The sequence below is a fragment of the Sturnus vulgaris genome, chromosome 8, assembly GCF_052056855.1.
Source record: "Sturnus vulgaris isolate bStuVul1 chromosome 8, bStuVul1.hap1, whole genome shotgun sequence".
In the NCBI taxonomy this organism is placed as follows: Eukaryota; Metazoa; Chordata; class Aves; order Passeriformes; family Sturnidae; genus Sturnus; species Sturnus vulgaris.
In genome coordinates this window covers 11,743,363-11,770,984 of record NC_142250.1, presented here as the reverse complement: position 1 = coordinate 11,770,984, position 27,622 = coordinate 11,743,363, and the positions used below count along the sequence as shown (strand labels likewise).

The 27,622-nt window shown below is 36.6% G+C and overlaps 1 protein-coding gene across 2 annotated transcripts in view; it reads right to left on the bottom strand.

The window, feature by feature from the left end:
* PARG (poly(ADP-ribose) glycohydrolase) overlaps positions 1–27,622 on the bottom strand; it is a 60,880-nt gene that overhangs the window by 18,135 nt on the left and 15,123 nt on the right. For both annotated transcript variants that reach the window (XM_014877973.2, XM_014877971.2), the window contains exons 8-12: positions 16,631–16,723; positions 14,376–14,533; positions 3,604–3,683; positions 1,237–1,297; positions 516–591 (exon numbers count right to left, since the gene is read on the bottom strand). In XM_014877973.2, the coding sequence (XP_014733459.2) occupies positions 516–591; positions 1,237–1,297; positions 3,604–3,683; positions 14,376–14,533; positions 16,631–16,723 (468 nt within the window). The remainder of the gene's footprint in view (positions 1–515; positions 592–1,236; positions 1,298–3,603; positions 3,684–14,375; positions 14,534–16,630; positions 16,724–27,622) is intronic.

The window sequence follows — 27,622 nt, the reverse complement described above, 5'->3', positions numbered from 1 at the left end:
AAACAACTAATTTGAGAACTCAGACATGTTCCTTGCTATAGAAATGGACAGGACATCCTCCTTATGACTTTCTTTTGCTGACTGCCTCCCAGACTGAAACAGTGGTGCTGGCAGCAGCAAGAAAGTCTCCAGGGTCACTGACCTGGTCACTGTCTGGGGCACAAGAATAATTTTTTTAAAATAAATTGAAACCCTTGACAAGTCATCAAGATCACAGCCTGAATCTTTTCTCTTGTCAATCTTAGATCCTGGCTTGAACCAGAAGACCTGAAGCTGTCCAGGACTTGTGATTTTCTGTCAGCCCTTTCTGTAACAGGTACATGTGCTATCTAGATGAGCTGGGGAGCATTGACAGTACTAAGACTGCCCATGAAATTAAACTTGATGGTTTTTTTTACACTGCATAACATCTTGCCATTTAAGTCAATTGTGAATAAACAAGTAACTTTGTTAAGCTGGCAGACCATGAAAGTCTGACAGACATGAAAGCCACATGAACTGTTAAATGCACTTACCTGTAGCATACCTTGTCCATTGCTTTCGATGGTGCCTTCATAGGTGACATGCAATCTAGATAGTTTTTTCTGAGATCTACCATTGAGGAAAAATATTGTAGAGAAAGGATCATTTCAGAACCCCCACAAAAAAAATTTAATTTAAAAACAAAATTCACCCAAATTGTTTACACACCTTACACATACGGTGGTTTAAAAAAAAAACAAAAAACAAACACAACAAAACCCTGACAGATTAAAGAAACCATATTTACCTTGCAGAAACAATGTGGAAGAGTTTAACAGAGTCATTTGTTCAGTTTCTCCACCTTTTACCATAAAACCCCAAATCTGAAGTTCTAAGTTTTTCTTGTTCCCCAGCAATGAAACTGCAATACTTGTGCTCATGCTGGTCATCACCCATGCTTCATTTTATTTCCTGCCATTTCTTAAATCAAGCCATTCCTCTCTTTTTCCCCCCACTCAAGCAACAGTACCAAAGATATGCTACTGCTTTAAAACTTCAACTAAGACTTGTTTGCTTTACAGACAAACATATGGGAAAACTCAGGACACAAACTACTTGTGGCAATTCACATTGCCTTCTTTATTTCTTTCTGCAACAGTTCATAGCAAAGATTATTTTCTGTAGTACTTCTAGACCTGAATCCATTCCAAATGAATGACATTCAGTTATTGTGGATTTAAGAAATTTCTTACATTAACAGGATATTTGACTTACCTCTCCCAGTCTGGAAACTCCTGGAGACACTGCCTTGTAAACGTCACCAATCCCGTAGGTTCTACAGGCAAACCAACCCCAAAGGAAAATGAATTAAGTGTGGGAGCTTAGTCCTTCGGTTATCTTAACTGGCAAGCTATGAAAACTACAAACATCACTCTTGGTGGATACCAAGAGCTTAACTTTCCTCAAGAGTGACTCTGATTTTTCCCCTGACAGCCCATGCTCTATTTGAAGACGAGTAACATGAAGACCAAAATATTACTTCTCTTCCCACTTTGCAATTTGAGTATTTTAGTTTTTCCCAATCTAGGAAAAAATATTTCTTAAGTGATTTTCACTTTAACAACAGTAAACACTACTAGAAAGACCCCGTAGTTGAAGTAAAATATGCTACTTTAGAGAAAAAGAGATTGTGAACCTTTAAAATCAACCACTGTTCAGTGTCAACAATCCAGAGTGTTCAACTTATTGAGGGAGGAAGCAGCAGCTCACATTTCCAAGAAAGTCCAACTATGTCAATAAGCATGCAGTGTTATCAGATTCCAAATCAAGCAGTTTTAACCCTGCCAGGATGCAAGTGAAATTCACTGTACTCCAACTGAGAAGAGTCCTGCCCTCGAGGGAAAAAGAGGAGCTGTTGCTCATTGCAGAAAGGATGCAGTATCATTGTTTCTCCTTATTTCAGTCAAAAAACTTCAGGTTTGCAACAGGAAGAAAATATCAACCTTTTATTAGGTGATATCATCTTAATAAAGACTTCAATTAAGACTTACTTCTCTGCTATACTAAGTCTACTGGGATTTGTGAAAACATTGAGAACACTGTAAAGCACAAATGCATCCTTCTAAAAAAGCCTTAAGTAGTCCTAAGCTTTGCTTCAAAATTTAGGTTTAAAAAGGGGTTACTTCCTCTGAAAAAAAGTGCATAGCTATCAAGCATAGTAATCAAGTGATCTTTCACAAGGGAATTCTGGTATCAGTTGTGGTATTCTGCAAATTAAGAATTCACTCTTTGAGCACAAAGTATTCAGTTTCCCCTGTGCTCTTTTACAGAGAATTCAATTATTATTTACAATAAAAAGGGTTGCAAAATTATTACAGTAATCTATAGGGATAAATTACTTCAGCCTTACTAATACCTGAGACAAAAAAAAAAAGAGAAATGGGGTATTTTAAAGGTATGATAGGAATTTTTAATTCAACAAAAGAACATCCAAGAATCTCATTAATTATTATTTTAAGTTATAATGTTAGGAAATCCAGCAGTTTCATAAAGCATGTTCCCATCAAATTTCACATGCTCAGGGGCTCAGGTACAGCTGCCTAAATTTAGGATTTGGTTTGCACAAAACCATTATTACTCAAGTATTAAAAAAAGCTGGTACACCATATCTTTTCTCAGTCCCACACATAGATCTCAAGCTACCTTTTACCTCAGAGATTTAGTTCTACTGATATTGCTTAAAGTCTGGCAGCTGGAATAGGATATAGCTGAACTTATTTTTTGGTGAGTTAAAATGAAGATGAACCAAGTAAGGGGCTTTTATATTTAATAGTTTAAATCTGTTATTCTTTTAAAACAAACCCTTCTGAGAAAGTATGACGTTAACAGTAAAATGTTGACATGTAAAGAAAAAGTTCTTTAAAAATGACTATTGTAAGGGTACTGCTGCAGATCTGATGTATGCTACTACAGTAAAATCTCCTTCTCCCCAAAAATGCAATATATGAGCTATGGTACTTATCACAAAAATTAATCTGTTTTTGAAAGCTTATGCATGTTCAAATCTGTGATAATAACAGATGATCTGACTATGCACTAAATTCTCCAAGAGCTGGAGATCTCATGTCTTGCCATCGTGTGTTTTATATGAACTGGGCAAACTTAAAAACAGCTTTGCTTTGCAACCATAGAAGGGAAAAACCTGAAATACCAACACAAGTAGGGGAAAATCCCTCAGAACTACAAACATTATAGTCAAAAGACTAAATAAGCATTCTGCAGGAAAAGTGAAGCTTGACTCAAAATCTTTAAGCCTGTCATTTTAATGACTGTAATGGTGCCAAGTTTCCTCTACATCCTCACTTTGATGTGGTGAGGCAAGTGGTTGCATATATTACTAGACACATATATATTTATATATATTTATCAGAAAAAATGAAACAGAATGAACTCTGGGCAAATAATTTGTTTGCATGCATCATATATATCATAAGAAGTGCCATTAGTATGAATATCAGTGTAATGTGCAATCTGTCTTTTATTAAATACTTCTATCATGGCTGTGTAGCCATTTCTAAATTTAATGGGATTAAATTTTTCATCTATCTGCTTTGCAGCTCAAAAAAAGAATAAAGGATATACTTTTTTCTGTGACTCTTCTAAAATAGCAGAAAAGGGTCTTAAGTTTCTCAGGCTTTCTTGGTGACCTCCCTTCAAACAACCTGAAAAACAGGAAATAAAAGCAAACAATTAGATTTCAGGGATACAGTGCAGAGCAATTAGTGCTACTTACTAATTGCAATTTGATTTTTTGCAATTATTATGCACACATTTCATGAGCCTTGCATTTAAGTACTGTAGAAAGAACACTCTAGACAGCCCCTCTGTAATTCAAGATTTTAGGACTAATGAGTTTATTGACTTGCAGTATTTCTGATGAAGATGCCAAGTGAATGCTTCTCTCACTTGCACCAATTTTCTAATACCAAGAAATGTAATTTCAACATGAACATTTTGGAAAACTACTAGTTTTATTTGCAACAAATTGAAATGTTTAACAAGCCATTAAGTGACCAAGGGGTGAAAACATATATACTGAGTACTCCAAGATCCAAATGTCACCCTCCTTTCAGCTCAGTGAGTTGCTCAGAAGAATTAATGCAACCTTGCTGCTTTGAAGAGATTCACTGCACCAGCAGCATTTCTAAAGAAAAGAACCTTCCCCAACAGAAATGGCTCCATCCACTGGGCTGTTACAGCCATTCTAACAGGCATTTGTAAAAAACCCTAAGCAATAAAAGGAAGGATCCTATTTTTAGCCATTAAGTGAATGCACTCTTTTAAGGTTAGCTGAAATACTTTTACTGCATCATCTATCTTCCAGCAACTTGAGCACGCATTACTTAATTTCACTTCCAGCAGTGTGACAAGGCATTGTTATTGGCAACACATAATGGAATTTATCTGGAAGGAAGAACAGCAGTGACTTCAGAAATAATACCCTTTGAATAGGAAGTTTACTAAAAGATGTCTGATTCACTGAAAGCCCTGAGGATATAAGATTCCCCTCCAATAAACAGTCTAAGTAAAGCAATGACACAACATTATTCATTTGTTTTTGTGCAGTGGAATGACAATCTGCCTTTAAAAGCAGAATGCTGAGATGTGAATTGAACTAGATTCAGCAAGGAAGTGAACTAGATTTTTTTCAGCATTTAAAAATCCTTATGATGTATATAGGCTGAAGAGATCAATTGCATCCAAAATCTATATTAAGTCACAGAGGTTAATTTTATTAGCATATTATTCTTTGAACAGTGAACCAGGACATTAGGAAGGTAAACTCCAGACTTTTACAGTGTATTCTAAAATAGGCCTATATGCAAGTTTTATCAAGGCCTTGAGCTTGCACAGGTAAAAAGGGGTTTATAAAAGGAGTTAATGTGTGCATGTGTGTGCAGGTATTGTCAAAATTATCCCCAACCTCTTCTCTGGAAGTCTCATTTCATACGAAGCCTTTAAACTGGCTAATTTATCTGTAAGCCTGATCATGCATTTACTAATTTTTTTGCCTCTTCATGTCAAAGTGACATCTTGGTTACGTTACAATCTCTCAGGAGAGAGTTCTTCATGTCACAAAGGCAATATGTGATTCAGTATAACCAGCAGGCTGGGCAGGAAAGGTGCAGGACTATGCCTAAAGTAAGCCAGGTCAAGCTAAAACCAGTCAAATTTGTGAATGCAACAGCAAAAGCAAGTGATATTTACGTGATTCAAAATGGCCTAGTCCTACCCCATTAACTTAAATGAGGACACTACATGCCAAAGTTACAAACATTTTAACCTTGAACCTTATTTCTGAAATAATCAATTAGGTAAAATTATGAAAATCTCATTTTTGAAGCCAATTATTTTAAAGAATAAAGCTATATGAAGGCATCACTAAGATGTTAAATAACATTATTCTTCAAGTGCTGAGACACAGATCCTATTAAAAATCCACCCAAAAATCTAAGTGGAAACCACGTAATTTCCTGACAGAACCACCTACGGCCAAAACCGTAATTAATTTCAATTAAAGAACTCATCCAAATAAAGTGCACTGTAAATCAAGTGCAAAGCACTGCAAGTCCAATGTCAGGTGAAGTAATTGAAATCTTACTGGCAACTGCATAGGTAAGCTTTGTCCAGGACGTCCCCACTGCCATGCAATAAATTCAATTTCTCAGCTAGAGGAGCTGAGAAAGCCTCTGGGATTGATCACCAAATTCACCTCTGGCTCTCCAGCCAAGCCAGGGGAGCAGCAATGTTAATCCAATAGAAAACCTTCACAGAGATACATTTAAGTATTCGAGGCCAGAGATTTTCAAATATATGAAATATATTGTGTTTACGACACTGCAGATTGTTAAAGTCATCATGGCTAAATGAAAAGCCTTTCCTAGCAAATATTCAAACATTAGTTGTTCTGAAGAGAAATCCAATACATGAGAAATAAAATACTAAAAATAGTAAGAACTAATAATATGAAAATGTAAAGTTACAAGGTAACAGTTCATACCATTTCAACAATTATTACAAAAACATGCATGTATTTTTGCATGAGCATTTTCCTGAAAATTTTAGGGTGGAAAAAGAAGCATTTAAAAAGTGCAATCAATGTTCTGGTATTTGTAGTCTTGATTGTCAATTCAAAATTATCATATTTGCAACCAGCATTTCCACCTTCTAAAGCCAGAGTCAAAAGCTCTGAAGAACCTACTCCCAACTCCTTCCAGTGCTGGGGCAAGTGGACTTCAAACTTGCAAGGAACTTCAAAGGGTGCATTGAAAACAACACAAGAGAAAAATTATTTAAGAACATAAAGAGCTTCACAAAAGTGACCTTGGCTTGCATGGGGTTTACTGGGGAGAATTTGAACCAGCTTAAGTAAACAATTCCCAAATACATAGCTTCTGATTAAGGTAAAATTAAAATACAGTAGTTACCTGTAAAATTTAATTTCCAAGGAGTTAAATTGCTCCCCTGATGTTACTCCAGCAGGAGCCATTACAATCACGTGATTTAATCTCCCAGTTCAGTAATTTCATAATGATATTTCTATGCCCAGGCTGGGCTCCCTTTGAATGTTTCTTTTCAAAGAGAATAATCATGTCTTTACATTGAAGTTGGAACCTATTGTAAGCCCCAGAAAGGTGTACACACTGTAACAATATGCAAAAATTTGCTGTATGAATCATACTTCAAAGAATAATTCCCATTCATACATCCATGGCATGCCATGGCTCCTTTCTGTGGAAGTGTGGATGCACAATTTTGTCCTTGCGATCCCTACAATTAATCGTGTTCTGTTTCCTTCACTACCCCACAGGCACTAAAAAGTCTTTGGCTTTACTACTGAGCTTGAAGAAACACTTGAGTTGTCTCTTGTCTTTTACTGTGATCTCACTAAAGATAATGGAACATCTGAACAAGTACAAAACATTTTACTAAAACCTGATCTTCTCCTACAAATAAAATTAAAGAAGGACTTACACAGAAGTCATATGGATAGATGAATTTCACCCAGTAAAGGGACTGAGCAGGGGAAAGGATGGAAAGTTAAGGCAGAAATGAAAATACTGGATAGATGTTTCCTTCCACCTCAAGAACACAGCTAATCACTAAACAGTTTTAGTCTAAGGTATTGGATGACAAAACACTTGGAAAAGAGAATAAACCAAATAAACCTTGCTTTTTCTATCTTGCTGCATTTCAAGCCTATGCTTACCTGATGTATATATACATGTAAGGGTGGAAATAGGTTTAAGTATGTTACTGTCAAACTTGTATTGCCCTCCATGTGACTGAGAGCTATTTTGATTAAGTAACTAAGCATCCTCAGTTGCTGAGCATCCTCACCACTGAAATTTCAGGCTGATACACAGCACCTTAAAGGAAAAAGTAATATAGTGTTGAATGGTCCAATAACCTCATCATTTAGGATTGCATTAATTGCACTGGGGAGCACATAAGAAGCATCTCTTCCATCTTTCTCCTGAAATTCTCAACCTCTTGAGAAAAAGTGGAGTTCCAGGAACAAACGAGAAGTATAAAACTCTCTCTTTTTCAAAACCAGTATCATATTTCTAATGAAGTATTTTTTGAGCTTTGACTTCCAATACTTAGCACAGCTTATCAAAACAGTTTCAAAAGGATTCTCTCTCAGTATGATTTGACATTTTTTATTCAATTGTGCTCAAGGCAACCTTAGTCATACCCACATTAAGGACTGCCTGTGCATATTAGTGTATTGAGGGTCAAGCGAAGCTATGGGCATTAATGTGTCAGAGAGAGAGGAGCCCACCATGTAAGATTTGGAATGTGTCTATAATTATGTGTGCTTATCACACAATTGCATGGGACAGACAACAATTTCATTCTCTAAATATATGAAAGCAAACTACCCAGATTCTTTGACTCATGTGTTTTTTGAGAATGCTGTTTTGTTGATTATTTATTGGGTGGGGTTACCCCCATTCAGAAACATATCTGCCTTTTAAAATGGAGTTTTAAATCTCTAAAGCTTCACTTCAGTGAAAAAGACAGGAGATAGGACCAGTCAAGGACTTTTCCTGAAGAATTGAGCTGCAACAAGTGTTTCATTGCTATAATTTACACTTCCCTCCCCAAGGGAAACAAACTACACTCTATTTTGTGAACAGCAATACCTCAGACCCACTCTGGTCTCCAAAGTACCCCAGGGGGTGTGCAAGACAATCCACTAGGCTGCAGGAAAAATGTATTTTTATCCCATTCATTAAATAAAAAGCATTTTGAAGTAGTGGTTATTTCATCTTTATCTCATCCTTTCTAAATTTTTTGTATGTTTTATAATGCAATATATTACTAAAGTAGCATGTGTATGTAATTCCTAAGTAAATAAATATGAATACATTGGGGGTCCATGCTCAAAAATGTTTTACTGATAGGTATGTGTGATCAAAAAAGTTTGGAGACTACTGCCCTAGACAGCTTTAAATGTAAATACTTTGACATCAATTAGATAATGCAAGATGAGGAAACCTTAGCAAATTTAAAATGGGACATTCTTATAACCAGTATAAAATATAAACTAGAAAGTTCTGCAGTCACTGAAAATATTTTAAGTGAGAAGTAGAAGAAAAACTATTCAGTATATTACAACTTTACTTTATGAAATTTGGACTTAATGAAAACCAAAACCAGAATAATTCAAATGAGGAATTCCTTCCAGAGAGATTAAAGGCAGCAAATTAACCATCCCTCTGACAAAACAAAAGGAAATGCCACTGTCCATATCTTGCATTTCCTGATAGAAAAACAGAGCAAAACCTCACACAAGTCAGGTACAATAACATAAGTTCTGCTTTTCTGGTGCCTGGTGTGTGCCTCTTCCACTCAACATGAATTCTATCTTTCTGTATTAAAACTGCCTTCCTTCTCTCAGCTTATAAAAGATGTCATTTTAGAGTTTTCTAATTTCCTTCATATCAAGCAGGAGAAAAAGAAAACATTCAATATTTCAGCCTCATGGGCGATTTTGTATTTACTGTGATGTGTCATAGGTACAAGTTGTCATCATCTGAGAAGTTATTTAAGAACAGTGCACTCTTCAACAACCTTATGTTGCATTAGAATTACATCTCTAGATTAAATAATGACTTTGAAGGTGTCTGTAAACAAAAAAATGGAGCAATGTCATTTTGTTGGGAAATCTAGATGCAAAAAACTATCTTTCATCTCAGACACTCCTGTATCCTTACATCTCCCTGCTCCGTGCTTTTCATTTTGTAGTTCTGCTTATTGTGGCAAGTAACCTGGTGCATTATAAATCTGATTTAACAAAAGGTTTTGGTGATTTATGAGTCTTAAAATATATCAGGTTGATATCTGACCTTGATGAAATGATAAGATGCTAACTGCAAGTACTCAACACTAGAGAATAGTGGGTTAAAATGTTTTACCCTGGGGATCTAAAACAAAGGACAACCAAGAGCATGGTACAGCTAAGATCTGGACTACATTACTGTATTTACTAAGCTAAAACACATTCATATTCAATACTGTTTTAATCACTACAGCAAAGTAATTATGCCAGATTCATAAAAACAGTGTCCTTTTGAAGTTGTCTATTTAAAGAGTGTTTCCACATTTACCAAACACAAATGTTGATTTAAATTTTTTTACAGAACGTTATACTTGACTTAAAGTAATCCATCCATAGCTAATCAGTTCACATGCCCAAAGTAGGCATAACAGAATGAGGTTTTTAGGATCAGTGTCCTTTAACTCAGAAAATCTAGAACCACTTATCAGAGGAGCAATACATCTCAGTCCAAACCAAGTTCTCTCAAAGTCATTAGATAATTTATTTTCCAGAGAATATTCATTAGTGTTGTGAAATTGATGTTGTTTATGGAGAGATAATTGCATTACTGGTAAATTAGATTTCAATTCTCCTGCATAAGTGTACCATACAGTTTCCCATTTCCTTTCATATATTATATATTCCATAAAAGAAATATATCTTAACTAGTGTGTTTTTCTCCTCATTTCCAATCACTTGAAATTACTTTAAAGGTTTGTTTGATAAAGATGAAAAAATTCAGTCCTAGTGGAATAGTGGTGGTTTCAGACCAGAGCATGCACAAATAAATGTGCCAGAAGATCTACCAGGCTTATGCTGTTAGACTTACTGCCTTCAGTTCTGAATTTAACCCCAGTGGCTTTAATGGGAGCTATTACATCTCTAGTTTAACTACAGAGTTTTTGAACAAGGAAAATGGAAGAGTTCTTCTAACCTGATACAACAGCTAAAACAGATCTGTAGCAGGTCAAAGACACAGCAGAAGCAAAGCAGGTCCTTGACAAACCTGTGTCTTTTCCAGAACACTGGTTCAATATTGCAGATATTTTTCCTCACATTTTGCTTTCACATATAACCAAACTAGAGTTTCCTAAATTACCAAATTCTATAGTGTCTATAGTGTAATTACAACCATCACCACAATCAACTATTTTAAACTCTGCAACCAACATCACAAATGCAGAGTGTCAATGCAGTTCGGGCTCTACATTCAACCAGAATGCAACTTCCAAGAAAAATACATCAGTAAGATAAATAAAATGGACAATTCAATTACTTCTTTCTTTTGTGATGGGTTATTTTGGAATAAAGCTGCCCAATGTATTGTCATCATATATATATATACATATATATATATATGCACATATATATACTAGTATACATACATATACAGTAGTGTTTTTAAAAATAAAAATTGAACACTCTAAATTTAGCTTAATATTTAGAAAAGAAGTAATATTTTATGCTATTTAGCATGATCTAATGTTTGGCCACTGAATAGATGCATTCTACCTACCTGAATTAATAAATATTAAAGCTCTTTAACTATGAATTCCTTTCTATCAACTATATTTGAAATGAATTATGTTATTAATGACTTAAGACTCTTAATAGGCTCATCCTTGCCAAGCAAAAAAGGGAAGAATTCAATTAAATTACTCAGTATTTAATTATACACAGGTAACTTTCAGTCTGTAGCAAGATAAGGAATCAAAATGGACAGTCAGCATCACAACACACCATTAAATCAAGTGTTTCAGTGTCAAAAGAGGAATGGCCACATTGATTCTCCTCTCATTTGGCAAGACTAACAGCAGGAGAGGAGAGGTAAAGCATAGGCTGTTGTATGTGTTAGTATTAGCAAACATCACCTTTCTCCCAATCTTGTGTCTCTGAGTCCTAAATTTTAAACTGTCTTGTTTTGTCAAACAGATTTGTACCTTGGGGGAAGTAGGGGTGGAACTTACAATATGGTAGTTAATAGCATATAAAAACATAAAGCAGGGAGAAGACAGGGAGGAAAGAAGAAACATATCAGCATTTAAATGTAAAAACTGTAAGTATTTTATAGTGTATAAAAAAGTACTAATGTTTAAGTCTGCATACAGTGACCTGATAAAAGACTGCTGTATAAAACCAAAGACACAAGAAAACTTACACAGTTGTGTTTCTAACTTAGAAGTTGCAAATTTCAGTTTTTCAGTCTCAGAGATTTGAGGGGAGGAGTGGGAGCCTTTTGCATGAATGTAGACAGGAAATGGATAAAGGAATCGAGGAACACCACCTTTGCTACAGAAAAACCCCTCAAATGTATCCATGCACTCAGTAATTTGGCTTTGTTAGGGAACAACAGCAGATTATTTTTGATACCTTAAGAACAAAGTCATTCATTCACAGTCATGCAGCAAATGAATTATGCTGAGGAAAGAACTAAGTCTGAAAAAAGCTACAGACCATAATACTATGGGGACAAAAGGTTGGTGTGTGAACAATCTGTTATGCCCATCCCTAATCAGACAGAGCAGAGCAGCAGTCTCCAAAGACTTTACATCAAAACATTTTTATAAGCAAGAAAAAGAGTCACAAATAATTTAACTTCAGTCATTGCCTACTGCCTTTTGAGTACATCCAGCTTCCCAAAAAGCTTTTTTTAAAAAGCTGAAAACACACACTGCAGTGAACCAAACCCTGTCATCTTTACCAGTCTGAAACAATAGCTGAAAACATGACAGTTTACTCTGTCCTTGCTACTAAACAAGTAACTTTGCAGGGCAGGAAAATACAAGAATGACAGGGAGAAAAAAGACATAAGATACTATGTATCCTCCTTCTCCCCCCTCATTTTAGATTTTAACTGAGTCAGGTTACCTACAGTAGCAGAAAACTGTCCAATCTTGCAGTACTCTCTCCACAACTCTTCCTTTTTTGCTTTTATCCTACCAGTCTCACTCTCACTGACACATTCTCTCAAATTTTATCCACTGCCTGCCATACCCTGTATTCTGTTTCACTAATCTGCTTATTATCAAATTCAAAATACAGGCGTTGTAGGAGTGTGAATTTGGTGCAACAAATGGTTAAGTAAAAAACAAGAAATGGAAAAGGAAACTGTACTTACCTAATAAATGCATAAATTGGCAAACACTGAGGAAGAGCCACTTTTAATCCTCAATAACCACAGGACATTAGCTTCCCTTCTTTTCTTCAGTTTGGCAACAATATTGTTGTTCTTGCACAAATAAAATGGCTTTCTACCCTATAAGACTTAAAGCTGAGCCTTGCCTCATTCATAATGCAAAAGGAAGGCCTGAAGGTTATCTGCTCTTTTCCCCTTCTAATTAACACTGTGGGACCTTACTATGATAGCACCAGGCAGCCAAGTCAGAGAACAATGTTGGACTGACTGGAACAGAGCAGAAAATTCTGAATGCTTAATACTTTTTACTGGTCATTCTTTGAGTCCATGGTAGGAAAATATTTACCTAATAATTTGCCAAGGTTTTTTATTTAGAAGTTGTTCGTAATATTATGCCCTGAGTCAACCACAAGTAGTGCACTGTAATACTATCACCTTACATTGCTCTGCAATGTTCATAGAGAAGCATATGAATTTACTCCAGTTATTTAACAGCATTTTATTCTGTAGTTGGTAATAAATTATCCAACTTGCAAAATTTAACTGCTTGGTTTATAAAATGTTTAAATTACAACCAAAACCAGCAGCCTAAAGTCCTTTAAAAATATCACAAAATACAGCTAAGAGTGTGCAGTGAAAGAGAACTCCTTCCAAACCTTTCACTCTCCTGCTTCAATGCTCTGCACATCAGTATTTTTAAATGCACCAATGGTACTTCTCATGTATTTGTTCTTAGGAACCACTGGTAGAAAAATACATTGAAGTGCATGGCATAATAATGTCCACCCACACCTCTCTTCCATAACCCACTTGGGATAACCACCAAGACAGTGACCCTGGCTGTCTTCTGAAATACACAATATGGACAAATCTGTGATAGCCCTTAAAGGCAGCAGCCATCAAAGCCATCATTAGTACATTGGCATGCCTGACATTTTTCTGGGAAGTCCTAGTCCAATTCAGCTCTCATAATACACACACCCAACACTGTTACAATATTTCATCTCAGCTGTCAGAGCACATACACTACACCTCTTAACAGTGAGCAATATGAAAAACTCTAGATCAATAATCTATCCAAGCTTCAGCCCAATAAAATTAAGGTTGATCTACACTTGTATGGAAGTGCCAAAAAACAATGAATTCATATTTCTAATCTACAAGTCCATATGAACCATAATATTCTGCAGCACAAAATGTCTCCATCTACTTCCCTCATTTAAGACTGAAATAAGCATATTTAAATTATAAAAAAGATGTGAAGAAAAATTTCTGATCAAATCTATTTGTAAGTTAGCACTAAGAAAAAAAAAGTTTGCTTAGACATTGGAATATCTTTAAGTAAATCCTTTTTGTGGCCTTCTTAGGCTAACATGCAGCATAAAGAAAAGGTTAATTTTAACACACAGCTCTACAACTGCCTTAAAATAATGGTATGGATGCTGAAGAGTGAAGTCCTATTGATCTGACTTAATGTGCAGATCGCCACTGATGACACAGGAGACAACAGAAATGTGGCTGGGGAAACACCAACCTTTAATTTAAACACACACAGAACACTTGAAACACAACTAAAATATACTATTTGCAGATGATTGGCTTATGAGGAGGCAGGGAATTGTATCAATCTAATTATGCCAGAGCAAGAGTGTGTCTGTGCATGCTCAGGCACAAAAAAATTTGTACTATTAATCATATCTTCCTGTGCACAAGATCCTTACTTACACAGATGCACAGTTTTCTTGTCTCTTAGAGGTAATAGGAAAAAAAGACAAAAAGTAAACTAGTGAATTTATTGACAGAAACATGAAACAAACCCGCTCCTCCCCTAAAGGACAACAATATTTTCATGGCAGGGTTATCAGGTTCATTTACTGCAGAGTGCCATACCTGTTGAAGTTAATGTCTGGGTAACTGGAATACTCAGACTTCATCTTTGCATTTCGACGTGGAAAAGTACAGAAGAAAGCATTGGCCAGGAAACTGGCGATCTGCTCCTGTGACATTGTGATGGAGTGATTCATCTTTTGTTTCAGCAGCGGTATTGGCTACCAACAAAAGAAAGGACGGGGAGGAAGGGGCAGGGGAGAAAGGAGGGAAGGAGAGAGAAGAATAATTAGCTTACCCTTTTTGAAAGAAAAAACAGAGGCACAAAATTACATTTGTTATATTAGAGTAAGAGTAATTTAGGCCATTGGTAAAGCCTTTAATCAGCAGCACCATTAAAGTCAAGAATAGTTTATTCAAGACAATTCAGAAAGGGCTTGCCTGGCAAACTGCAGATTTCTAATCAATAATAAAAGGATCAGGAAAACACAACTTATCAAACAAAACCATTGGGAATGCAGAGGTAAAAAACAGATGGGATATTGCAAATCCTGGGCACTGTTAAAAACTGAAATAAAAATCCACTTTCAATAGCTGTATAGTTAAGAACCTTAGGGATTGCTTTCAGCTACAATAACCATGCTTTGAACTTTACAAAGAAACAAGGAAGTCATACCACAGATCATAACTCTATGACTTGCTTTGAATTTTTTTCTCCATCCTACTTGAAGAAGTAACACTGATGGTATTTGTATAAAGTGAGTAATTATTCATTCTTTTCTAATCAGAATGAACAAAAAGCTCAACTTCACTTTGGTCCTCTGTTTGAAGTTTTATTTTACTCTGGTCAGGGTTTCCTTAACATGAAAAGAAATAAAGGGGTGGAGGGAAGAAGGAATTCTTCAGCTAGAAGCATTATACATCTTTCATTTTATCAGGCATTAGCCTTCTGATTTTGAGCTGTGACACACAACATTCATGGTATTTTATTGTTTCAATTATGTGATAATATGGAGCATGGCAGGGGTACATCATTCTGACTGCTGAGTCCAGTAACCATTATGATAAACCCACTTGACAGGAGAAAGAGAAGACAGTTTTCACCTGCCTCTAAAATTCTCAGCCATCACCATTAGTCTAGCTCCAATACAGCTACATTTTCATCCTTCTAGTCATGAATACAGAAATTGCTGTTGATTTAGGCTGTTGAATACACAGCCCTGTTTACTCCAGAAAACAAATAAGTTTTCCTTCATTCTTATAACCACTGCATTCACATTCTCTGAATCTCATTCTGACTTCTGGCTATTTAATTAACAAGCTCTATTATGATGTCTGAAGACACACAGCTAGATGAGGGAAAAAGCCTCAGAAGCTCACTCTAATAAGTTCTACAAACCTATAAAAATAGAATATTTTGGACAGTGTTATATTGGAACAAATTTATCTTCATGTCTAACAAAAAAAATGAGTCCGACACAATTTACACTGCCTAGTCATATGCAATCTTGTGCTTGTGCTCAGGAACTTTGTAGCATTTTCAAACAACTTCCCTCATGGAGTTATCAGCCCAAAAAAAAATTAAGAAATATTCATAGCTTAAAATTATGTATCTACTTCAGGACCCTTGCAGTATAAAAGAGTAGGGAAAGATTTTCCCTGCTTATTCCCAACAGAATCAATTTAGAAAATGGTAACAAAGGAGTTTACAAATTGTTGTCACCCTACTAAAATGTTGCCTACTATACATCCTCACTTGACCAATCCTACTCACTTTTATCAGCTTTACTCCTTACAGAACTAATTCCTATAGCATTAATACAGAATTAGTTAAGGTTTGTATGTGTGCAAGTACTACATGCTCTAAACAGAATTAGGTATGTTCTCAAGTAAACGAAAGCTTTATGAAAATACCACTTTTAAGATTAAAAAAATTCTAAAATAAAAAATTAGATCAGATTGAAATAAAAAATTGAATTGGATTATTCAATTGTTCCAGTTTCTAAGTGAGATTTTACAACCTGATTTGTTGTGTGGTCATTTCATTGAAGAAATGCATGAAGCAACTTCAGCATACAGAAAATGTTACTGGAGTCAGGCTAAAACTATGACAGTGAGATTTACTTTTTTTTACATTCTATTACATAATTCCAGATGTGTATTGTCCATTCTGCTCCCTAGGTCTCATCTGCCTTCAGCACAAAAATTACAGCTTTTATCAAGAACATAGCATGACCCTGATGTTTTGACCTTAGCCCCAGCTGCAGTTTGCAGAGAAGTGTTCTGCCACAGAGCACTTGCTAGCTGGGTTTGTTTACCTGGGTGCAGATACTAGGGAGACAGAGTGCCAGCTTGACCATATCAGGAAGAATGGACTGGAACAGATGTTGAGCCTCTGCATCTTCAAGAACCTGTTAAAAAGGAAGAAGGAAAAAAAAAAAAGCTTTTTACCTCAGAAATAACGACTGAATTAGAAGTTTGTGAAATCAGGACCCATGCAAAAGAAATGAGAAAAAAACAGGTCCACTTAGCTTCATGCCAAATCTGTTAACATTTTCACAGTAGTGCCTCACTGAATTTACCTTGCAATAATCCACTGACTGAGATACAGAAACAAGTCTCAAAAGTTGAGAAAACATGTCATCAAATGCCCTTTAAAAGAAGCTTGAATAAGTTATCATTTTACTCTTTTCCAAGGAAATGAACCAAATTTTCATTTGAAGAATCACTACTTAACCACAGAAGTACTAGAATGATTTACTCAAATTTCATATTCAGATCAGAGTCCAAGAAAAAGTACCTGTGACATCCTCCTATCAATGACAGATAAAATGCACTCCTGCTCAGATCAGTGAGCCTCTGCAGTAGCAATAAGAAATCCTATGCAAGAAGATGCAATCCTGGGCATTTTCTGCTGTCCATCCCCACCATGTTCCCTCAAGAATTATAGCCACTGTTACATAACAGGTGCAGCTTGCCAGGACCCACATGCTGAAGTTGCAATCTTTTCAGCCTGTAGGACACCTCATACTATCAACTATTTCAGCTGCCTCACACTCTCTTCTAACATACTTCCTGAGGAGACCAGAATTGACAACACTGAAAACAAATGGGCACACTCATGTTTCACAAGGCCTCTCAAAGCTTTTCTACCCAAGAACAAGTCACATCAAACCTTTCTTGTCCCATTCTGTTCCCCCCTGCCACTGTCTGGTCCACTGTTGATGTGTTTGGCTGCCAAAGCCAGTCAAGCTCATATATTCAAAGCAAGTCCAGGATCTCCCTTCCAGTAGCAAGTGCCAGTTCTGAGCACAACATCCCACACCCACGGTTTAGATGAACCCAACCACATGCCAATTCATGTATCACACAGCTATTTTTCAAAGATGCAAAAATTTGTTTAAGGTGGGCAGTGTTCTTCTAAGAAAAGCTAGGACAGGAGGTTATATCATGAAATGCAACATAAAGTGGTACAGTTACAATACAGCACACAGCACAAAACTCTCAGCTGAATGAACAGGCTGAAGGGAGATTTAGAGAAAAGCACATTCCTATTCTGTGGAAGTTTTCCCTGTTATCTGTGGATACAGGCATCAGATGTGAGTGGCTGTTAGATTTGCATGCTGCATTCAAGGCCAAAAGCAGAGAGAAGAGAACACACAACTTGCACTACAGCTGGGTAACAGAAGACGAAGGTCACAGCTCAGCTGTCTGCCTCCCTCCTTCCCCTGCATCCAGGGAATCTGTATTTGAGACCACTACTTTATGCTGGTTTCTAGACTAAAATCCTCAAAATTCTGAAATGGTGGCTTCAAAATGACACAATATTATTTTTCAAATAACACTTAAAAAATTGATTTGCTACCAGTTTTGCACAAAACCAGATGCAGATAGAATGGATGGAACAGCATGAAGATATTATCAACTTTAGTCATTACACTACTTAAGACTGTGCAATCACAGGAAGAGATATTTTTAGTAATATTATCAGGGCTTTGTAATTCACATTTCAATGGAAAGTTTCACATAGACTTCAGAATATAAAAAAGACACTGGCAATTCTCTTAAGAGGAAAATACAGTGCCTCCGACTCAAGACACAGTGAACCTCATAAATACTGAAAATATTGTTTGAAGGCTAACAACTGCTCTTCTGAGATCATTAAAATAACTATAGAAATATCTTGGCTCTGTTGTCTCCTGCTCCAAGTAATATAACGGAATAAGAGTACTCAGGAAGTTAAAAACTGAAACACAAACAAATGCTCAAAGCACAAACAACTTCTGTTTGGGAAAAGGGGGAAAATATAAGCCAAGACGTACACAGTTACTTTCTATGCATTATGTATGCTGCTTGTGGAGGCATAAAAATGAGGGTTTAGTATAAGTTTTAAAATGAAGCAAGAACTTACAAAGAACAGCAAGCCCAGGAAACACGAAAATCACATGATACGAGGAAGAATTCAAGTAATAAACAAATTATTTCTGAAAGTAAATTTGATTTTAAGATGGGAAATGAGCAAGACGAATCTCTCCTGTGGCTGGCTGCATATGCACTGACATATTTACACAACATAAGTCAAACCCTGAAAACTATGACCTAGCCTTTGACATTATCTGCTCTAGCAGGAAACTTTGCTCTGTTCTTAGGCACAATATTTTTAAGTGCCATAAAATAACCAAATGAGCATTTAGAGCCTGGAATTTCAGATCTCAACCCATAAAATGAATACGTAAGTTACAGCTATTCAAAAACTGACATTTAACCTCAGATGTCTACCAGGCTGTCAAATTCTGATATTCTCTTCCCTTCGGGTAACACTTCCTCTCTTTTAAAGCTGACATATAAATAGTGGCTGCTGTGCTTTGCTGACTGCCACAGGCTATACAGTATCACTTATCTGGTGACACATTATGGCACCGGACTTTGTCACAGCTGTCAAGACTTCAACCTTTTCTTTATGCTTCTTTGAAAACAACATAATAATAGTGTGAGACAATTTCTTCCCAAAACAGAGGCAGGCTAGCAATTGCACAGCTCAGCTCTGATGCAGAATACTTAACTATAAAGGTCACTTCTTCTACTCTGAAATTCTGCTTTTCCTTCTTCTTACCTTCCTAATGATGTACCAGAGTATACTTTCTTTTCTATAGTATTTCTATGCACGAGTTCTCCTAGAACTCCACTAATGAAAAACATCAAAATTTAGAGGTGTTACTGCCCAAAAGTGCTCTTGTTGACTTCTGATTTTTCTTACATATGAAGGAAGTGAATTTTTAAAAGAGTTTTGGGTGCCAGAGGACCCCACAACTTCAAATATATGATCACTGTGAGTTCATAGACCTTGTCAAGAAACGCCTAACTCAGCATTGCTCTCTATCAAATGGCCATGTAACTAAAGCTTACCCTGACTGCCCATACACTCTTCCTGTACTGGTAACATTCCTTTGAGGCTTCTATGAAAAAGAACATCTGCAAATCCCTGGCTGCTTGGCCCTCACAGCCTCTTTTGACCACTCTCCCAGCACACCATCACAGGGCCAGCTTTGTAGACCCACCACTGTCACTGCATATTCTCATCTATGCCGAGTGCAACACACAGCCTGGTGTTGTGACAGTCTTTACAGGCTTTGAAAGCAGCAAAAAAGGAACACTCAATCATGGAAAGTAAAAGAATTCCAGGACATGGAATGCTGACAACACAGCTACATCTGGCAGACATCCCACGATGCAAATGCCAACCTGGAGAACATAGCATCAGCAGAGAGAACACCTGGTCACAGAACTGAGGGAATATTTATTTAGAAGGCAACTCTCCTCAGGAAGCAGTGAGTTGTACTGATGTAAAATCCAGCAAATTTAGAGTGACATTACACATTCTACGTATTTGATGCCACTGAAAGAGGGATGTGCTCATTCTAGCCACTCAAACACACACACACACACACACACACACACACCTCCCCACACACCACACTTCATCAGATCCCATGTTCATCTGACAGTTTTCTGAGATCCTTCACCTTGATGATTCTACAGAAAAATAACCTAGAGGTGGAGGTAGTCTGCCCATGCAGTAATAAGTTGAAGCAGCACGACCCTTATCAAGGGGTTAAAAAGGCAGATTTCAGTTGCAACTCTTCACACTGAAAAGGCAGGAATGTTCTAGTCAGAATGAAGTTGTAAAAACAAGCACTTGGAAGTAAATCTGCTAGTGCAGGAATGTCTGTATGAATTCACTAATATTATTTTAATTGTGTACAACTTTTTCAAAGCTACAATGCTGCAAACATTAAGAGAAAGGACTGAGTTTCCATTTTTAAAGTAACTAACATTTGGTTTATAACTTAAGGAATTCCAAAACATGAAATGGTTGTCAACAAGTTTTCATAAAGGAAAACACATTTAAGTACCATAGCAATTTTGGTTTTAAACAATTGATCAGTTTCTCCTTTCCTTATTATGCACTATTGTCCTTCGCAGCTCCCTTCCGTATTTGAAACAAAAACATAAATACAGTGTTGACTTTATTCAGTGCTCCAATAATGCAAAACATGTAGGAATTAAATATATGCAGGGGTTATACCCTGAAGGAAAAGTATATGGAGTCAGAGTTGCAAGGCCTGACTTGCTTTTTACCAAAGACATAATGTGGCAATTCCATCACTATTTTCACTGGAGTGACTGATTAAATGAACAGGACTTAGGGCTCCACTTCCTAAGATGCAAATGGCTCAGTGAGCCGTAGCAGAGGTATGAGCTCCTGGCCAAACCTGCATTGCAATTTAGCAAAATGAACATTTATCCTGCAGCAAAGAGGCCTGACTAAACACAGCTGTAAGTAATGGCCTCTTGTCACTATAAACCAGTCCTCCAAAATGCAGTGGATGAATATGCCTGACAGGCCTAATCAGAAGGATGTGAGGTAGGGTGACAGTGATAGTAGAGAGTTTAAATCTAAATCTGACAGCTCATCAAAGCAAACAAACTGCACGTAGGGTACACAAATTTGGGCAGCTCCATCTATCACATGGGAAGGAACAGCCATCATGCCAACAGGCATGCTAAGACAGCAATGGCTTAATGCTTCCAATTTGTTTGGTTTTACATCCCCATATTAACTTTTGTGGCAGGACAAGGACCAATTGAATCATGTTCTTAAGGATGAAGAGGAAAACTAGAGTGCTTCCTTCAGACTGTATGTCTCTTGTTTCCTAATTCTAATGGATTTTGACCTCCTTTTTCCTTCACAAGTGCCATAATGCCTCATGCTGTCAGTGCTCTGAACCATCTACAGTTAACTACACTGAACTTTCCAACAACGTTTCCAAATTATTTTAATGTAAGATATCATATGGTTAGAGGTGGTAATGCTGAACTAAATAACTGGACAAGCCAAATAACTTGTATGTACTCAATTTACAGTAGGTTCATTCTCCTAATTTCAGGAACAGTTTTTTTTTTCTTTTTCCTTCCTTTCTATCTCCAATTTTTCTTAAATAAAATATCTCTTTATATTTTTATAGGGTATTTTGAGGTACATTAAATACTTCAAAGCTGAAAACACTGTCCTTGGAGGTACTTTAAAAATGTGTGGATGTGGTGTTTAGGGACATGGTTTAGTGGTGGACTTGGCAGTGCTGGGTTCATGTTGAATTCTATGAACTTCAGGGTCCCTAAATGGCTAAATGGCTCCATGATTTTCAGACATTAAACACCTGAGTGTGCTCAAACAATCACAACATGTGGCTGCTCCTTTATTGCACTGTTTTAATTCTCTCTTCCTTCTGGAGCAGCCTGTACTTACTTCCTTGTTCTCCTGTCCCATCCAGAAGTCCCATGGTTTTTGCATACACTTAAATATGATGAAGTCTAAATCCATGACTAGAATTTTGCAGTGCAAATAAAGCAATGAAATCGCCAGTTATGACATTGAAATCTTTTACCTGAAAGTAACCAACCTCAGACTGGCAATCTGTACTCCCTTTCTTCCTCTAATCCTTGTCGTAGGTGCCTTTAAACATTACAGAATCCTAAGAGCAGACTTTCTCAGTCTGATATTTGGAACAGCTGGGGAGAAACAACTAAACAAACACATGAACAACAAAAAGGCCCAGACAAGTTCTGACTGGGTGACTTTAAAAACTAATCTATTTAAATTTAACCCCCAAAACAAACTTCACTAAGCAGTACTTTCTACTCTTTCTTTCTGACCAGAGAGGTGATCAATTCTACCTAAAGACATTGTGCAACAACTATAAGTGTATTCATACCCAAACAGAGATACCAGGCTGCAGCCCAGTAACTGACATACCTCTGTAAAACAGGCTCATCATAATGTCAACTACTCTGCACATTAACAAGACTGAAACATAGAAGAAATGTGGGGTGGGGAGTGTGGTGTGTATTTCCATTTTATCATGTCAATGAACTTCCAAAACTGCAGGAAAGAATATTCTCATCTGGCTCTTCCAGTTCCCTTACAAAACTAATTCAGTAGGAAACACACTCAGCTGTCAAATCCATCCCATTTATTGAGCACTTGTCTGATTAGAAACAAAAGGAAGGACAAAGTAATCTTTGGAGGAAAGAAGGAAGAAACCGTAACACTGGATTATGCAGAGAAGAATCTTATTTGAGAACAAGAATGCTTCTGACATTTATCAAAATCACAAACTGACACTTCAAAAGGAAAAAAGAAGACAGCTTACAAGGCAGAGGTTAATTTGGTTTTGTTTAATTTTTTTCCCCCCAAAGCCTCATTCATGTCTTCTGCCAATCCAATCCTGGAATAATCTCTCAGGTGTATCATACTTAACAACTGCTGCTTTGTTCTCAAAGCTTTTAAGCATTCTAAATAAAATCTGAGAGGAGAATGAGCTGGAAATCTAACCTCAGCCTTTTTCACTACCCTTCAGGCCACCAATAGCTTCTACCTCTATGCTCCCGCAGAGTGGTTCTGTCATGGGTAGAAGCACCACAGCCATTTCCAAAGCAGTGGCAGAGTCCTGGGATGAAAAGTCAAATACGACTTTTTAAGCACTTTCAAGTTATTCTAGGGAAGTAGAGCAGTGGAGAGGACAATGACCTTGTCTCTACAGAAGAGTTGTAACATGAGGGAAAGATAAAGTACCTTTCACCTGCCACTCTAAATACGTTCTGCAACCACTTTTGAAACCTTGGCACAAAAAGCTTGATGAGACAACATAGCTGTTACCCTTATGAAAACTGTATTTTCTTTAACATGCCAAAAAACCAAACCAAACCAAAAATGCCAGGGACAGGCAGAAGGGGGGAAAAAAAAAGATCAAGTAAAGATAAAACTATACCATTGCAGATTTTAACCAATCTATAGACCATTTTTTGCTTGACTGTCAGTATTACATAGGCTGAAAATGACCAATAATTAAAGAAAAATTAATATTTTATTGGTCAAATAAGACCCTTAGACCATCTTGAGGGTACACACCTGGCCAGCTTTGTAAACCAGCTCTTTAAAGAATGCATGGCAGCAGTAACAAACTCTCCAAGAAAACCATGTAAACAAATTCAGTTTTTCAGATGAAAAGGAAGGAGAAGAAAACCCAGGAATATAGTTACAATCCACTTCTTTTATACTTCATAGTTGTCCTAAAAAATGACAATGTGTCTTTATCACTTCCCTACCTACACGTACAACTTTTCAGCAAACGTTTCTCTTAAAAGCTTTGACCATCAGGGTTTGTTTTGTGGGGCTTTTGTATTCTAACAGTTCAATACATTATAAATAAAATTTATTTAAAAAAAAATCCAAAAGCACTGTGCAGCTAGGGAAAGATCCTCCCCCCCCCCCAAAAAAGAAGCTTCTCTTAGTCATTTGGGATATATGGCTAAGCACAGATAAATGATGACTTACACAACATCCAGTGGAAGTAAAGAAATGTATTCAACAGTCCTCTGAGCCCAAAACAAAACCAAGCAAATATCAGGAGGCAGCCTTTAAACCCAGAATTTTATATTTATCAGGGCTTTTTTCTTTTGTTTTTCAATACAGTGAAAACCCATGAAAGAGACACTCAGAACACGTCTTTATGTAGATCTTTATGAAAGCATTGAGTATCCAGGAGCACTTGGGACACAGTGTATCTGTATCTCTGCACCTGCTATGTGCAGCCATCCCTTCCCTGACAATGCCAACTCAACAGTCACTGCAACAGTGCTTATAAAACACCACTTAAAAAATACTTGACTGTTCTGCCAAGACAGTACAGAAAACTAAGAATAAGCCTGTAATTCAATGCTCTCTCTAAAATGCTTAGTTTCTAATGTTTTTGTATGTGTACAAGATGCATATTCCCCCCACCACAGGAAAGCTCACCTTTTGTTCAACATGGGAATAAATTCCTTTCTACTGCTGTGAAAAGAAAACCCTTCATGGCACACTCAAAAGACCTTTTCAGTTTAGATTTTAAAAAGGTAATCTGATGTAATGAAAATTGCTTGAAAACATCTGGACTAAAGTAAAATCCAACAAGGAGCAATGGATAGGCTATTTTCAGCCTTGGGACATTCTGTTTCTTGCTTAAAAGCCTACATTTGTAGTGCTGACATCTCTGTACAATGCTGACTTCTGTTAGTACTGTCCAGACAATTATAAAAATTATTTATCAAAAACCCAGTCACCAGAACAATTTGGTACTTCAAAATTCCTTCTATTCCAGTTTCACTGATTACAGCAATCACTTTTTCAAGCAGGTCATTCAAACAACAAAACAAACAGGAAAGACTGTCATGGTTCATAAGACCTACGAGGAGACAGGAGCGGGGTGAAGCCTTATTAGAACATAAAGATTTCCCAAGATATGCACATACTTAACTGTAGCAGTGTTCTGTTCAGTTTTCTGTGTTTTTCAAATGAATGAAAATCTAGAGCTCAACTATATTTCAATTAAACTATACTGCATTTGCATCATCTTCAGATGTTGCATTTATAATCATTTTTTTAGATGAAAGTTTAAAAAATGGTAAAAAAATTAGAACCATGATTTCCAAAATTACCCAGGTAATTTGAAAATGTTCTCAAGTCAATTTTGAGGCTATTAAAGATAAAACTATACACTCACAACGGCTGTGTGGTTCTGTGGCTGTCTGCAATTCTGCAATTGAAGTAGAGTATTTCATTGACAAGAAAGTTCTTAATTTTAGTCAGTTATCTCAAAATGCAACCAATTCTTCTTAGAGAGGAAGTAGACACACTGCCAATATTTGCATGTCTGATTGTTTTGCTCAGTTCTCTATCATTCAGTATGCTCTATCTTAATTTCTTGTATCTGACATTTTCTGAAAGTAACGAGCTCAGGCCAAACATGCTGGCATGCTAGGTAGTAACATACATTTAAATGAGAAACTACACTTTGGCCAAAAAATGCACTAAATACATTCTGTAGATATTATCCCAGGTTTTACAGGTTTGCACCACAATCAGCAACACACATGTGCTAGCTGTTCTAGTGAAATACATGAGTGTTCTGCTATTTGCTTTAATCATTCTTAAGTGCAAAGCATTGACTAACAAGACTCATTGAAACAAGTTTCGTTACTCCTCACTTTTAGAATATTCTCTTGTGTTTTGGAAACTGCATACAACACCTGCAGTAGAAAAAGTGGTATTTTAGAAAGTGTGTGTGTGCACATAACCATATAAATACTGCTAGGCCAAAATTAAAATGGCAAGGATTTGTGAAAACAAAAACCAATTTCTAGTACAAGAGTTAACTTCAATTTTGCAAGAAAAGGAAACCAGACTTCTGGAAGATCAAGATGTATATAATATGGATGTGTGGTATTTGTGGAAAATAGAAAAAGTTGCATTTATAGATCAATTTCTTTACCTATTTATTTTACTACTTAGTTTATGCGTTTTTAAATTACATTTATGGAAAATTTTAAAAAGGCATTATATAAAGTTCCAAAAACTTACAGAGACTTACAGGTAAAAGCAGATGGTAACAAAGTCTCATGTGCCAGCTGTTCTGGACTTCTAAAAGGATCCAGCATGCAGAAGCATCCATCATGTAAGTTTTAGTGGAAAGAAGTGAGAAATTAACTCCTTTTATCAAAACTAATTACAGCTGTAATTCTGAGACAACTACTTTTAAAGGGTGTAGAAAAATAGCAATATATTTCTTCAGTTTGACAAGTGACTTCGTTTTCTTGCTACATGGCTTTTCATCAGATTTTAGAGTAAGCTGAGATTTGTGCCACAAAAAAAACCCCAACAGCTAACAGTCAGTTTTGAGGCTAAAACCAGTGAACTCACGCTTGACTGGAAAGGAGAAAGAGGAGCACAGAGAAAGTAGTCTGGTAAATTCTTCCCTCATGCTGGTGGTTCTTCTCTGTAATTAAGTATAAAGAAGGGAAGAGACTGGTCTTTTTAGATATCATCATAATTTTTCTTTCAATCTCATAGAAAAATTCAAATGTAAAAGTTATATAGCTTCTTTCATAATATAAAAGGATTCCTGAATGCTGAATTTACATGAGAATCAACAGCAAATATGCAATTACTGGCCATTAAATAGACTGATTGGCTTGAAACAGCTTTCCCAGAAGACAAAAAGACCACAAGACATCCATACACAGGCACTGCAGACACAGACATGGTTTTCTCTATACTAGAAGCAAATCTAACAGTTGAAAACTGAGTATGACACACTGGAGAGTGTCTTTGTAAAGATACTGATAGCTTATCCCCTTTAAGTATTCTTACTTGAGTCAAGTAGGCACCAAGGGTTTAAAGAGAGCCTGGAAAAGCAAATTTTGAAAGGTATAAGTGCCTTAAGTGATTCAAGCCTTTAAAATGTCAATGACCTTTAGTATTTTTGCCTCGTAAAAAAGTCTATTGTATAGATGCCATACCTTCTCAGATTGCACACTATGCAACAACAGACCCTGCATGACAAGGCCACTTGTCTCAACTCTCAGCTTCAAGCCAGCCAAGCCATAAGAATGTAAAAATGGACAATAGTTCCATGTACAACAGCACATTAGCAAAAGGATTCCTAGAAAAGCCTAACAGCAAGAAGCACAAGTCATCAGCAGCACTTCCTCATTTTCAGTAATCAGTATCAGAAATTCCCAGAGTCCACCAAAATATCTCTGAGTGTCAATGAGATCTTTGGAAGAGCAATTTCTTCAAATTCCTTCAAAACCTGATGTAAGGCCGTAGCATCCTCTAGCTCCTCTGACAAGGGGTTCCACAGCTCTCTATTCAGTATCTCAGTAATTATTTTTGTCTTATGTTGAAACTCCTACCTGCTAAGAACACTCAT